Genomic DNA, 14,685 nt, shown 5'->3' with positions numbered 1-14,685 from the left:
CTAGAATGAAAAATTTTTATATTTATGAAAAATATAAAAGGTGTGCATTATAGCTGACACCTAGATGAACACTTTACAGTATGTTTTATGAATGTGAGTCATTCTGTTCAAATTCTATTGAGCTTTAAATTATGGCATATTTTACATTTGAGCCCATTCGGTAATGAAAAATAGCAATATTTTACATATGATTAACAGTTTATTTGAATAATTATGAAAAATCTGAATGGTGTGGCTTATAGTTGACACCTAAATGAACACCTTACAGTATGTTTTATGAATGTGAGTCATTCTGTTCAAATTCTATTGAGCTTTAAATTATGGCATATTTTACATTTGAGCCCATTCGGTAATGAAAAATAGCAATATTTTACATATGATTAACAGTTTATTTGAATAATTATGAAAAATCTGAATGGTGTGGATTATAGTTGACACCTAGTTGAACACTTTACAGTATGTTTTATGAATGTGAGTCATTCTGTTCAAATTATATTGAGCTTCAAGTTATGGCATATTTTACATTTGAGCCCATTTGGTAATGAAAAATAACAATATTTTACACATGATTTACAGTCTATTTGAATAATTATGATAAATATAAAAGGTGTGCATTATAGCTGACACCTAGATGAACACTTTACAGTATGTTTTATGAAAGTGAGTCATCCTGTTCAATTTTTATTGAGCTTTAAATTTGTATTTAAGCCCATTCGGTAATGAAAAGTAGCAATATTTTACACATGATTTACAGTCTATTTGAATAATTATGAAAAATATAAAAGGTGTGCATTATAGCTGACACCTAGATGAACACTTTACAGTATGTTTTATGAATGTGAGTCATTCTGTTCAATTTTTATTGAGCTTTAAATTTGTATTTAAGCCCATTCGGTAATGAAAAGTAGCAATATTTTACACATAATTTACAGTCTATTTGAATAATAATGAAAAATATAAAAGATGTGCATTATAGCTGACACCTAGATGAACACTTTACAGTATGTTTTATGAATGTGAGTCATTCTGTTCAATTTTTATTGAGCTTTAAATTTGTATTTAAGCCCATTCGGTAATGAAAAGTAGCAATATTTTACACATAATTTACAGTCTATTTGAATAATAATGAAAAATATAAAAGATGTGCATTATAGCTGACACCTAGATAAACACTTTACAGTATGGTTTATGAATGTGAGTCATTCCGTTCAAATTCTATTGAGCTTCAAATTATGGCATATTTTACATTTGAGCCCATTCGGTAATGAAAAATAGCAATATTTTACATATGATTAACAGTTTATTTGAATAATTATGAAAAATCTGAATGGTGTGGCTTATAGTTGACACCTAAATGAACACCTTACAGTATGTTTTATGAATGTGAGTCATTCTGTTCAAATTCTATTGAGCTTTAAATTATGGCATATTTTACATTTGAGCCCATTCGGTAATGAAAAATAGCAATATTTTACATATGATTAACAGTTTATTCGAATAATTATGAAAAATCTGAATGGTGTGGATTATAGTTGACACCTAGTTGAACACTTTACAGTATGTTTTATGAATGTGAGTCATTCTGTTCAAATTATATTGAGCTTCAAGTTATGGTATATTTTACATTTGAGCCCATTTGGTAATGAAAAATAACAATATTTTACACATGATTTACAGTCTATTTGAATAATTATGAAAAATATAAAAGGTGTGCATTGTAGCTGACACCTGGATGAACACTTTACAGTATGTTTTATGAAAGTGAATCATTCTGTTCAAATGTTATTGAGCTTTCAATTTGTATTTAAGTCCATTCGGTAATGAAAAGTAGCAATTGTTTTCCACATGATTTACAGTTTATTTTAATAATTATCAAAAAATATAAAAGGTGTGCATTATAGTTGACACCTGGATGAACAGTTAAAAGTTGTTTTCGTGACTGTTAGTCATTCTCCTTGCATGCTATTGACGTTAGAGAAGTGTATAGTAGTTTCTCGTGTAACTTTAGAGACGGTCCCTAGATTTGCGAATATCCAACGTCCAACGTCAAGCCAACTTTATGCCAGTACAGCACTGTTGTTTATTTCATCCTTAAAAGTGAGTGGCCTGATACACGAACACTAAGTAAATCAGAAAGTTCAAGAATAAGCGCATTATCCCACCTTCAAAACTTGAAATCCGTGGTGATGTGAAACACGTGTCTTGCATCAAAATCACAACATTGCTGTTGCGTATCCGGAGGTGGAAAATGTAGTAAGTAAATAGGGCTGATAATAGGGATCTTCATGGTATTTAACCGTTAGAATTAAGAGATTACTGTCCGATTGGTTGTCAGGGGAGCGCATCGAATGACCATTGGATAAACAAGCTGCCGGAACAGAGAATGCTGGGAAATGTAGTTGTATCCTAAAACTAGCATGTACGGTCGCGTGAGCGCTACAAGAACTTGCTGACGGGCTGCCCACTCCGGATTTATATTGTGTGGGTGAGTTTAGCTGAGCTGGGGCTTTACTCTGAGGACTTCATTGGCCAGTGAAATGTTATTGTTTGTGTTTGTGTGCGCGCGCTCGCAGATTCCCCTTTTTTAATGTCAAATAATTGAAACATGTCAAATAATTTAATATAATTTTTTAAGGAAAATTAATTCAAAATCAAATACACAAAATACAGGGGTTTATTTCCTAAGTGTGACCACTGTACATGATCCAGCATATAGGCTACTTAACAAAGATATTAGTAAAAAAAAATATTAGTTCACCCCCTAAAAAAAAAAAAAAATAATTCTGTCATGCCAGAATTTCCCTTTATGGGAGAACTATCTCTTTAACGCTAAATCTGGCAATTAACCATAACCAATCAGAATCAAGTATTCCAGAGAGCTGCAATAATTAATTATAAACCATGTTTCAATTGCAAATGCTGTTTGTAACTTCTCAAGCATGTTTAAAACCACCTTCTGGTAGGTCCTCAAACTTCTCACATTCACTCCATTTATCATTTAACATTCAGCTGTCTGTAACAGTGTGAAAAAATGTTTTCAGTAAAACATCAAGACTGATGCTGCCTCATGTAACCACAGTCAATTTGTCAACAACAAACTACTCAAACACTACACAACAAACCCACATTTTCCCTTATTTAGGACCGTTTACTGTTTAGCATTTTGCTTGAAGTGCCGTAATGCCCATTTTGTCCGATTATTATTCAATGATAGCTATCATATTGACATTAAATCTAAAAGCTCTTTAAATGGCGGTATATCTGATTTACTAAGTTCTTGTAAAGAAACACATAGTAGAAACAGGCTCTACAACATCTTTTCAACCATGAGGTCACAGGATAGTCAGCTCATCCATGAGGTTCGCAAACGGGGTCAAGGTGTCACAGTGTGTAGCAAGTGTGTTATTGGGCCGGTCAGGTTCAAACTCGCTCACGGTGCTCTTTCACAATGCTCCACACCTCTTCTCGAGCTTCCTCCATGTTCTGAGCATACTCAGTCCACCTGAGGAACATCCCTACCCAAATACAATACAAGAATAATGAGGACATTAAGGATGGAAGTATATGTTTTTTTTTCTTTTGCTTAAAATCAGTGGAGCTGACTTTACATACCAATAATACCAGTCAATTTCAAAAATTAATCTACCAATTTTAAATTGCAATCATTTTATCACATTGCAACAGTAACCCACCTGTCCATAGCTGTAAGGACTGAGGATGTACTGAGGGCCAAATGGCCAAATCAGTGGGTTCATACAGTGGGTTGAGGTACTGCTCTTCAATATCAGGCTTCAACATGGACTGAAACAAACAGTGTGTGTTCTCCTTCACTCCTGCGGCACATCTAGCTCAGGCAAAAATAAAAATAAAGAAATATATTTTATACATTTTAAAACAAACCCTCTCTGTGAAATCCAGGCTCAAGTCTCAAAACCGCATTATGAGATAACAAGTATCAAAGTTTGATTTCAAACATTAATTTCAATATGATTTCAATCTTTGACGGCCTTGATATAAAATATATAAAGGTAATAATATTATATTAATCAAAAGTGATAGTAATGACCTTTACTCTGTTAGAGAATAAACATGTAATACATTTTCCACAAAAATATTAAGCAGCACAATTGTTTTCAGCACTGATAATATGAAATGTTTCTTAAGGAACAAAACTGCATATCAGAATTAGTTCTAAAGGATCATGTAACCCTGTTGAAAGCAACAGCATATGCTGGTTAGGTATGTTTTGAAGCATGGCTGGTTTAAGCTGGTCCTTAGCTAGTCATGTGCTGGTCCTATGCAACCACACTGAACAAAATTATAACCACCACACTTTAGTTTTTGCACGCTTTTTTTGCTGAACTCAAAGATATATGACTTTTTATTTACACAAAAGTCCTATTTCTCTCAAATACTGTTCACAAATCTGTCAGAATTTGTGTTAGTGAGCACTTCTCCTTTACCGATGTGTTATCACAGATGTGGCATACCAAGATGCTGATTAGAAAGCATGATTATTGCGCAGGTGTGCCTTAGGCTGGCCACAATAAAAGGCCACTCTAAAATGTACAAGTCGCAAGTTTTAAGGGTGCATGCATGTTTTACTGTATTGGGGGGTCCTGGGGTCAATATCTGGTGTGACCACCATATGCCTCACGCAGTGCAACACATCTCATTCGCATTGAGTTGATCAGGTAGTTGATTGTGGCCTGTGGAATGTTGGTCCACTCCTCTTCAATGGCTTTGGAAAGTTGTCATACACGCTGTCGTATACGCCGATACAGAGCATCCCAACCATGCTCAATGGGTGACAAGTCTGGTGTCTGCTGGCCATGCAAGAACTGGGATGTTTTCAGCTTCCCAATTGTGTACAGATCATTGCAACATGGGGCCATGCATTATCATGCTGCAACATGAGGTGATGGTTGTGGATGAATGGCACAACAATGGAGCTCAGGATCTCGTCATGGTATCTCTGTGCATTCAAAATGCTGTCAATAAAATGCACCTGTGTTCATTGTCCATAAAGTAAACTGCCCATACCATAACCCCACCGCCACCATGGGCCACTCGAATCACAATGCTGACATCAGCAAACCACTCACCCACATGACCCCATACACGCTGTCTGCCATCTGCCCTGTACAGTGAAAACCGGGATTTATCCGTAAAGAGAACACCTTTCCAAAGTGCCAGACGCCATTAAATGTGTGCATTTGCTCACTCAAGTTGGTTATGACGATGAACTGCAGTCAGGTTAAGACCCCGATGAGGACGACGAGCATGCATCCCTGAGATGGTTTCTGACAATTTGTGCAGAAATTCTTTGGTTATGCCAACTGATTGTTGCAGCAGCTGTCCGGGTGGCTGGTCTCAGACGATCTTGTAGGTGAAGATGCTGGATGTGGAGGTCCTGGGCTGGTGTGGTCACACGTGGTCTGCGGTTGTGAGGCCAGTTGGATGTACTGCCAAATTCTCTGAAACGTCTTTGGTTATGGCTTATGGTAGAGAAATGAACATTCAATTCACGGGCGACAGCTCTGGTGAACATTCCTGCAGTCAGCATGCCAATTGCATGCACCCTCAAAACTTCTGTGGTATTGTGCTGTGTGTTAAACTGCACATTTTAGAGTGGCCTTTTATTGTGGCCAGCCTAAGGCACACCTGTAAAATAATCATGCTGCCTTGATATGCCACAGCTGTGAGGTGGATGGATCATCTTGGGAAAGAAGAAGTGCTCACTAACACAGATTTAGACAGATTTGTGAACACTATTTGAGAGAAATAGGCCTTTTGTGTACATAGAAAAAGTCTTAGATCTTTAAGTACTGCTCATGAAAAATGGGGACAAAAACAAAAGTGTTGCATTTATAATTTTGTTTCAGTATATCTCCTGCTCAGGATCAGCTTAAGACCTGCACATGACCATCTTAAACCAGCTCCTGACCAGCTAAGGACTAGCTTAAACCAGCTCAAACCAGCAGCCATGCTTCAAAACATATCTAACCAGCACATGCTGGCTTTTTCAACAAGGAACACTGAAGATTGGCATATCACAGTAATAAATTAGTTTTTAAAATATATTAAAACAGAGCACAGCTAATTTAATTGAAATATTACTGTTGTACTGTACGTATTTTTGATAAGCTAAATACAGCTTTGGTACGCATTTGAAAATTTAGAATAATTTTGAACTTTTAAATGGTAGTGTATAATTAGTGTCATATAAGAGTAATTTGTGCCCACCTCTCCTGCTCGCTGTTACACAGGAAGGTTCCATAGTTAGAAGCATAAACTTCTTGTGCCAGTCGGAGCAGCAGGGCCTCGCTAAACTCCAGTGCCAAAGGAAACTGACGCCACACCTGCCACACACAGTCAAGCAGCAGCAGGAAGGATGGGCACTCCTGCTTTAGACGGGCATGAGAGTATGCCGAATGAGCACATCGCTGCTGGAATGGGTGTCCAGCCTGCGATACAAGGATGCAATTCATCAACATTCTCACATACAGATCTGTGACTAATATTAGGTAGGTAGTAGTTTAGTAACCAAGTTATTATTGTAATGTAGTTGTAATGCATTCATAAGCTTCACCACACACACACACAGCTAATCGCACAATATGTCACACAAACAAACTTTCACCTGTATCCATTCCCTCTCTAGCAGACAGAGGAAGCCAGTGACAGTTCTAGAGGCAGGGTCTAGGATAATCTGAGCCAATGAGCTCACCAGGAGCGTGTTGTCTGTCCCTTCAGAGCCATGCACAAGCACAGAGTGACCATCCCTGCAAAAAACAGACCACAGACCGGAACAATACATATCAAACACATGCATGGGCCTGCAGTGACCACCCTTCAAAAACAGGCCGCACGCCATCCTCAAGCCACGTGTAAGCACAGGGTGGAAAAAAAAAGACTAAAGCAGTACATCTGAGAAAATATTATGTTGATAATAATAAATGTTTCTTAAGCATATTACAATGATTTCAGAAAATTTAGCTTTAGCACACAGATGGTGACAGACAGCCCAGAATTTCGTGTTGCACCTTTAAAATACCAAAGTAAAAGATCTTCCCACCTCTCCACACACTCTACCACCAGGCCTGCAGTGGACAGTGCACTGTGAACATGAGAAAGCCATTTGGAGTTCTCTAATTTACTGAGCCAGCGGTCCACACTATGCGACAGGTCACTGCACGCCTCCACCAGCTTAATAAGACTCTCCTGCACAACCTTACCCCTGTAAATGTCACGATTACATGCAAAATCATAGCAAAATGGCTTTCAAAGTCAGATGGGTCACGTATTTTCAGACTATTAAAATGTTCCCTCTCACCTTTCATGGTGTCTATGGATTCTTTTCCAGTGTCTATAACAGGATTTAGACTCAAACCCTCCTCCTGTCATCCGGGCCTGCTGGGCTTGCTGGGCAGAACGCAGATCGATAATGTAACCCAACTCTGACCCATCAATCACAGCCTGGAGAAGGAGCTCATCCTCCTTACATCTCTTCTTATTGGCTCCTGTCAAAGGCTGGCTGCTCCGCATAATCACCTAGACAATGGATACAACTTTTACTCTTTTACTCTGGACATTTGGATCTGTATTATGTATTTTTTGCTTTATTCAGAAATGTAGCTCTTATACAATATATGGTTACATACACATATATTTAAGATATAAGAAAACATCCTACACTCACCATTCCATTGCTATGGTGACAATAGGAGAGCACAGGGAATCTGCCGCCTTGTCTGAACCTGGCTGAGCGGATCAGCTTGTCATCATCCACCTCACGAGGCACGATGACCGCAGATGGATACGATGGGCATACAGAGTAATCTGAGTTTACTTTACTGACTCTCCACCTGTCCCACTGCTCACACACACACACACACACACACAAACACACACACACACAAACACATATTATGAACATATGCCTATGTATACACTAATACATAAATTATAAATATGCATTACTTTTAAGTAATAAATAAAAAACTATCTAGAAAAACTAGTAAAGAAAACTAAATTAAACCTAAACAGTAATATTTAAAAACTGATCAAAATGACATAAAGCACATAAGAAAATATTAAAAATTTATATAAATATAAAACAATAACTTTATATAAGATAGGGTGATTGTGAACGCTATGGAGACAACCAGGGCAAAGAAAATCAGACAAAAAAAGCTGCATATGAGTGAAAAACTAGTAACAGAAAGAACAGACATTGCTTTATTTCTTGTGCATTTAAGTGTTGCCCATGTCTCACAACTGCTTTTTGTTTCCTGTGACAAACAAAGTGCTTCCTGTTTGTCTTTATTTCAGGAAATGAAACAATAACGTATATTAGGTAACATCTGACCTAGAAGTAATAATTTTCAGCATTGTTTATTTGTGTTTGAACTTGATTGTGGTTTTTAAAGCAGGATACACAGAGTGACAGCAAATGGAGGAAAGGGAAGTGAAAGTGAAAGAAAGAAAATACAGTTAAGAGAGTGTGTAGCTCACCAGCCTTTCTGTTTGTTTGTAATATTGCTCTGTCGTGGACAGGCCCCATGGGCCGAGCAGAGTAAGGTGTGACGGTCTGTAGAAGAAGGGATACATCTCTGTCACACTTTCCAGAGACGAAAGAGCCTACAGAGACATGAGATGATATTAGTTCACTCTCACTCACAGCTGAGGCAGTGCTGGACTCAACATGGCTTTAGAAAACATGCTTAAAATCACATTTAATGACAATATTCAGGATTTTCCAGAATACTTTGCTGCTGACAGTGGGAGATTTGTAATTGTTTTTTTTTTTTTAAGTGTGCACAGTATTTACCCTTTATTTTAAGATTTAGATAAAAACTTTTGCCATAATCTAATGCTAATTTAAAGTAAATCTTTATTAAATCTCAAAATATATATTTGTTACATTGTAAATTATTTATTTGAATTTTAATGTTTTTTTGTACAATTTAAATAGTGGCCAACTCTTAACAACCATAACAAGGCAGAAATTTCAGTGCAAGCTGCTCGATTTGAGGGGGTTTGTTCATATTACATTTTAATATATATGCAGATAACACATTTTTATAATATTCCACAATATTACACTTCTAATGTATTTCTTAACAAATAAATGCAGCCTTGGTGAGCACAACATACCTCTTTCAAAACTTTGACGAATCTTACAGACCCCAAACTTTTGAAAAGTAGTATACCGAATCCTATTAGGTAATATTAGCCATATTAATACTAATCCTTGTAACAAGCATGGCTAGTTATAACTATAATTAGTACCTCTATAGAACTGGCAATGTTCAGACATTCCTCCATTCCAGGAATTTCCAACTGAAGAACCAGCAGGTCCTTACATTTAATGGTGATAGTACCAGAGGATCCCACAGCCCTGTATCAGACACATATACAAACACCCCCACACACATTTAAGTACATTCCTCTATGTTTTCTCACACTCTTAAATGCCATACAATCATCTCCACTGGGGCCTCAGAAGAGACGGAAGCAGGAAGCAAAAACAAGCCATGAGCGTAAAGCTAGCAGAGAGACAACAAAATATATTGCAGATATATGACTGAGCTTAAAATTTAAATTTAATAGAACGTAACAGTCTCTATTTTTGTCTCTCAATATCTGGATGTTAGATTACAAACACAAATATCTATTTAACACTTCATAAACACTTTTGCTTTGCATGTACAGTATTAAAAACACAAAAAAGCGTGTCAAAGAGACACATATTGCGTAAATGCTCACTGCAAAGCATGAATATCTTGCAAAATAATTTTTTTCAGTTTTTTTTTCTCTGCCATAAGCTATAATAACATGTTACCTGGGGTATCCGAAAAGATTCTCGACACTGACATGCAGGAAAAGTGATTGGTGAAATTAGAGAAAGAGAGAATTTGCTTATTATTACAGAAGCAGGTCACTTCAGGGATCAAACACATACACAACTGTGACCCAATTAGATTCAAAAACAGATGCCTGGATGAATAAGAATATGAATTATGCATTTGCAAATGGACATGTGTCTTAATTTGCTGTAATAAAGTCATGTTTCAGCACAACAGTGATCAAAAATACACATAAATAAATAAAAATCCTTCTGAAACAAATCTTGATTCAGTAATATCCAAATTAATAGATTTTCTGAGAGATTATTTTACACCACTGATTCAACTAAAATATCTGGTTACATGAATAAAACTAAAATTAAGTTATTAATCATATACAAATTAGCTCTCTAGAGCAATTGTAAAATATTTCAAATGTAATTTAAGATGGTCTTAATAAGTTTAATGCTGGAAGACCATCTTAAACCAGATAAAACACACAAACCATCTAAGGCTGGTTTATGATCACTTTCCATCAGCAGTCAAACCTGGACTTCAGCTGATGAGAACAGCTGTCTCTCTACCTTTTCTCAATGGCATCGATGTTCTTGAGGAGAATGAGAAGTTGCCAGGAAGCTTCATCCTTTCTGTTTGAGAACAGAAGGTGATGGCTGGTAACGCACAGGGTTCCTCTGAGTGCTGGATGGAAAGGTCTTCTCAGGGTAACATCTTCAACATTAGCGGTCTTGATGTGCTCCGACAACTCCATTTCACAACGACAACCGCCACCATCTGCTAATTCTCACGAGTTTAGAGAGCTGGTGGGCGAGCCACACGGGTCTCTGTCTTCCGCTAATCCTCTACAAAACCGAGTCCCACCCCTTACCGTTAATTTAGGCTGTTATAAAACTCACCGGTAGCTGGCAAATGTAAAATGCCACTGACTGAGCGACTGTGCGCGAGCGACGGGGAGGTGTGGCTGCTCGGGCGACTCATAAGCATTTTGTTGGCTTCTTTATACTTTCGTTTCCGTTCACACTCTTGAAGTCCCAGTCCTCTTCTCTTTTTTGTGATGTTGGTGTTTATTGTTGTTCCCTTTTCGTATTATTTTTTTTGTTGCAGTCTTCCTGACATTTCAGAGTATTAGGGTAAGAATAAGTCTGCTTTAGTTAAATAAAGAAAAAAATCGTATTATTTTTTGTAGTCTTTATACTGTTCTTCAGTTTTTTTCAAATCAATTAGATATCCGTTTTACATGTTATAATGGAAGATGCCACACACCCCCAAATAAATAAATACCCTTGCGAGGGACCAGTAATAGGCAGCATCTCCATGTCAGTTTATCCAGTAACACACACACACACACACACACACACACACACACACACACACACACACACACACACACACACACACACACACACACATATATATATATATATATATATATATATATATATATTATTTTTTTTCTTCTTCTTCTTCTTCTTCTTCTTCTTCTTCTTCTTTTATTTATTTGTGACCCTGGACCACCAAACCAGTCATAGTAGCACAAGTATTTTTCATTTGGGTCAAAATTATCATTTTTTTCTTTTACGCCAAAATCATTAGGATATTAAGTAAAGACCATATTCCATGAAGCTATTTTGGACAATTCCTACTGTTAATATAACAAAACTAAATTTTTGATTAGTAATATGCTTTGTGAAGAACTTCATTTAGACAACTTTAAAGGCGATTTTCTCAGTATTTTGCTTTTTTTCAAAACCTAAAATTCCAGATTTTTAAATAGTTGTATCTCAGCCAAATATTGATCTATCCTAACAAATCACATAACAATTAAAAGCTTTCAGATTATGAATACATCTCAATGTCAAAATATTTATATACCCTTATGACTGGTTTTGTGGTCCAGAGTCACATTGATATATAGCCAGGTGCGTCTAAAAAAATTTAATATTGTGAAAAAGTTTTTTTTTTTTTTACTTATATCAAAAAGTAAAACTTTCTTGTATTCTAGATTAATTAAACCTAAGGCAAAAGTTTTCAAAAGTTTTAGAGCTTACAGACAGTTAATAAAAAAGGTTAAAAAAATCCCCCTTGGGTAGAATTAAATAACTTTTTATTCACATCTACACAATGCTTCTCTGAACTTTTTTGAGGACCCCCCAACACCCCCTTGCGGATCTCTGGGGGTCCCTGGACCCTAGTTTGAAAACCGACTTATAGGCCTACCGTTCGTTTTAGAATAACACCCCATTAATACCTGATACCAGCAGGAGATGGAGACATTCTGTCGTAAAACAGTTCCAAAGACTCAAGTTGGATTTTACTGGTATATATATATATATATATATATATGTGTGTGTGTGTGTGTGTGTGTGTGTGTGTGTGTGCATACTAGATATAATGTAAGTTAATATATGCTAAGTTAACTATTTTAAAACGAAGTATGGTTTTTAGCCCTTGCGGGGGACCTCGTTTTAAATAAATAGTCCTACAGCCCTTTTAAGACCCATTTGAAAATAATGTAAAAGATTTAGGCTACTTTTTTATTAAGGTTATTTTTTTTTTGCTTTTTATCTTTCATTAGAACAATCTTTGATTACCAAACTATATTATTATTAGGATTATTATTATTATAGCTTATTTGTTTATTATTTATAGCTAATTATTATTATTTATATATCTTTTTTCTCTCTCTTTTACATTTTCAAGAACCTCATTGGCAGCTCTCAGGGTTGTCCCGGTTTAAAGATTCACTAATATGCCTAGCGTTTGTTTCATAATGAATATATATATTGATATCTTTCCGAATCCAATGCTGGATTTTAGATTCTTAGTGCAATTCCTCAAAATCAGCAGGAGATGGAGACACTCTTTTGTAAAACAGTTGACAAAGACTTACTTTGTATTATTATTGGCGAGATCTTGCTGAGCTAGAAGCAGTGTGAACGAGTTTTGGGCCACAGGATACATGAATTAAATGTTTACTTGTCATTCCTTGGTTAGTTGTCTTTGTGATAACAAATTTAATTGTTCTGAAACTTCTCAAGGTGGTTTTGAGCGCATGTGAGGTTAGGTGTCAGTGACCCTGTACCTCTTGAATAGTTCCACATGAACACGAAATGTCGCATTTGGCCGCAACATGCAAGTTCAGACTGTCTAAAACAACGATAGCCTGTCAGTATACTGCCAGAGCATGGGCGGTCACTTCTCCGTCTATATAAACATTAGCACAGCACACCTCTTGAGATTAATCACTCTTGCACATGACCGGGCACAGCGCACATGTCTGAGCAGTCACAGTCTCGCCTATCTGGAATGAAAGCAGCTCAATGATGGAGTTCAGAGAGCTGGGAGCAGACGAGAGCTCTGAGGGCGATACGGAGGATCTGGATAATGTAAAAGCCCTGACAGAGAAACTCAAACTCCAAACGCGCAGACCGTCGTACCTAGAATGGAAGGAGCGACTGCAGGCTCGCCCGTGGACTGATGCCACTCACGGTTCAGATGCGAGCAGCCCAGGATCTGTGGAGAAGGACACCCAGCTACCCGACATCTGGAAAGATGGGATGCCTTATAAGAACATCTGCGGCTTTGATACTATGGACGACGCGTTAGAGTGGCTCAGAAACGAACTGGTATTGTATTCATAAGCTTTAGGTTTTATTTTTATTTAAACGTTTGACTATTTTTTGAAAATGTCATTGTGTATCTATCTATCTATCTATCTATCTATCTATCTATCTATCTATCTATCTATCTATCTATCTATCTATCTATCTATCTATCTATCTATCTATCTATCTATCTATCTACCTCTGTCTGTCTGTGTTCTAAATCATTTATATTTCTAGAAAATGTTGTTCTTTTGAACTCTCTATTCACCAGAAAATCCTGAAAATTGTATCACGGTTTCCACAAAAATATTAAGACAAATAGGAAACTGAAGACCGGAGAAATAACTTCTGAAAATTCAACCTTGCCACCATAGGAATAAATTACATTTTAGAATATATTCAAAAAAGTAATAAAACATTTAATTATTGTTTTTGCTATTTCGGGTCAAATAAATGAAACCCTAGTGAGCAAAAGAGATTTCTTTTAAAAACATTTAAAAAATCTTATCCAACCCAAACTTTTGAACAGTATATATTTATTAAATGATATAAAAACATATGTAAATAATATACTGTATATACTATAAATACTAATACAAAATAAGTAATATAACAGAATAGTAAATAGTACAACACAGGCGGCATGACTCTCGTCTCGGCATATTGCACCGAAATGCCACACAGGTGCAGAAACTTGAGTGGGTGTTTGACAGAAAGGTGCGCTCCGTTCCCTGCATGTGTGCCTGCTGTTCCAGACAATTTAATCTTATAATTACTGCTGGTTATCAAAGACTTGATGTGTGAGCTATAAAATGGTTCTCCCTCTCTCTTTCTCATTGCTCCTCAGCGGGAGATGCAGATGCAGGATAACCGTCTAGCACGACAGTTGATTCGCTTACGGGGAGAGATCCACAGGCTGAAGGTGGAGCAGGTGTGTCACCGTCACAAAGAGATGCTGGATGATGCCACATATGAGCTGGAGGAGTGTGAGGAGGACTCGGACCTGCTGTGTGACATCCCCATGAAAGCCACCTTCACTCTTTCCACCCCTCTCAAACATCTTGGTCTCACCAAGATGAACCTAAACTCCAGACGATTCTCTCTCTGCTGAGAGGCACGACGAGGAGAGATGCCCCTCAATGCACAGCTCTCACTGACACTGGAAGCCAAATATCTTTCATTTCAGTGTTACAACTGGACTATTGCAAAAA

General features: G+C 36.9%; 2 protein-coding genes across 3 annotated transcripts; one reads left to right on the top strand and one right to left on the bottom strand.

The window, feature by feature from the left end:
* Positions 1 to 2,658: 2,658 nt before the first annotated feature.
* LOC113070653 (myotubularin-related protein 9-like) lies at positions 2,659 to 10,864 on the bottom strand. 2 transcript variants are annotated; one of them, XM_026244045.1, is made up of 11 exons: positions 10,436 to 10,864; positions 9,848 to 9,874; positions 9,295 to 9,403; positions 8,518 to 8,643; positions 7,703 to 7,876; positions 7,337 to 7,554; positions 7,079 to 7,240; positions 6,644 to 6,785; positions 6,247 to 6,467; positions 3,693 to 3,844; positions 2,659 to 3,515 (listed from the first exon to the last, which is right to left on the bottom strand). In XM_026244045.1, exons 1-11 carry the CDS (start codon positions 10,618 to 10,620, stop codon positions 3,421 to 3,423), a joined length of 1,611 nt encoding a protein of 536 aa, XP_026099830.1. In that variant the 5' UTR covers positions 10,621 to 10,864; the 3' UTR covers positions 2,659 to 3,420. The 2 variants fall into 2 exon arrangements, with proteins under 2 accessions (XP_026099830.1, XP_026099831.1); XM_026244046.1 differs by lacking the exon at positions 9,848 to 9,874.
* A 2,210-nt stretch (positions 10,865 to 13,074) lies between these two features.
* LOC113070652 (protein FAM167A-like) lies at positions 13,075 to 14,685 on the top strand. Its single transcript, XM_026244043.1, has 2 exons — positions 13,075 to 13,495; positions 14,322 to 14,685. The coding sequence occupies exons 1-2, from the start codon at positions 13,190 to 13,192 to the stop codon at positions 14,583 to 14,585; spliced, it is 570 nt and encodes a 189-aa protein (XP_026099828.1). The 5' UTR covers positions 13,075 to 13,189; the 3' UTR covers positions 14,586 to 14,685.

The sequence above is a fragment of the Carassius auratus genome, unplaced genomic scaffold (genome assembly GCF_003368295.1).
Source record: "Carassius auratus strain Wakin unplaced genomic scaffold, ASM336829v1 scaf_tig00005210, whole genome shotgun sequence".
NCBI lineage: Eukaryota > Metazoa > Chordata > Actinopteri > Cypriniformes > Cyprinidae > Carassius > Carassius auratus.
Note: the sequence above shows the minus strand (reverse complement) of the source record. Positions and strands in the feature narration are given on the sequence as shown.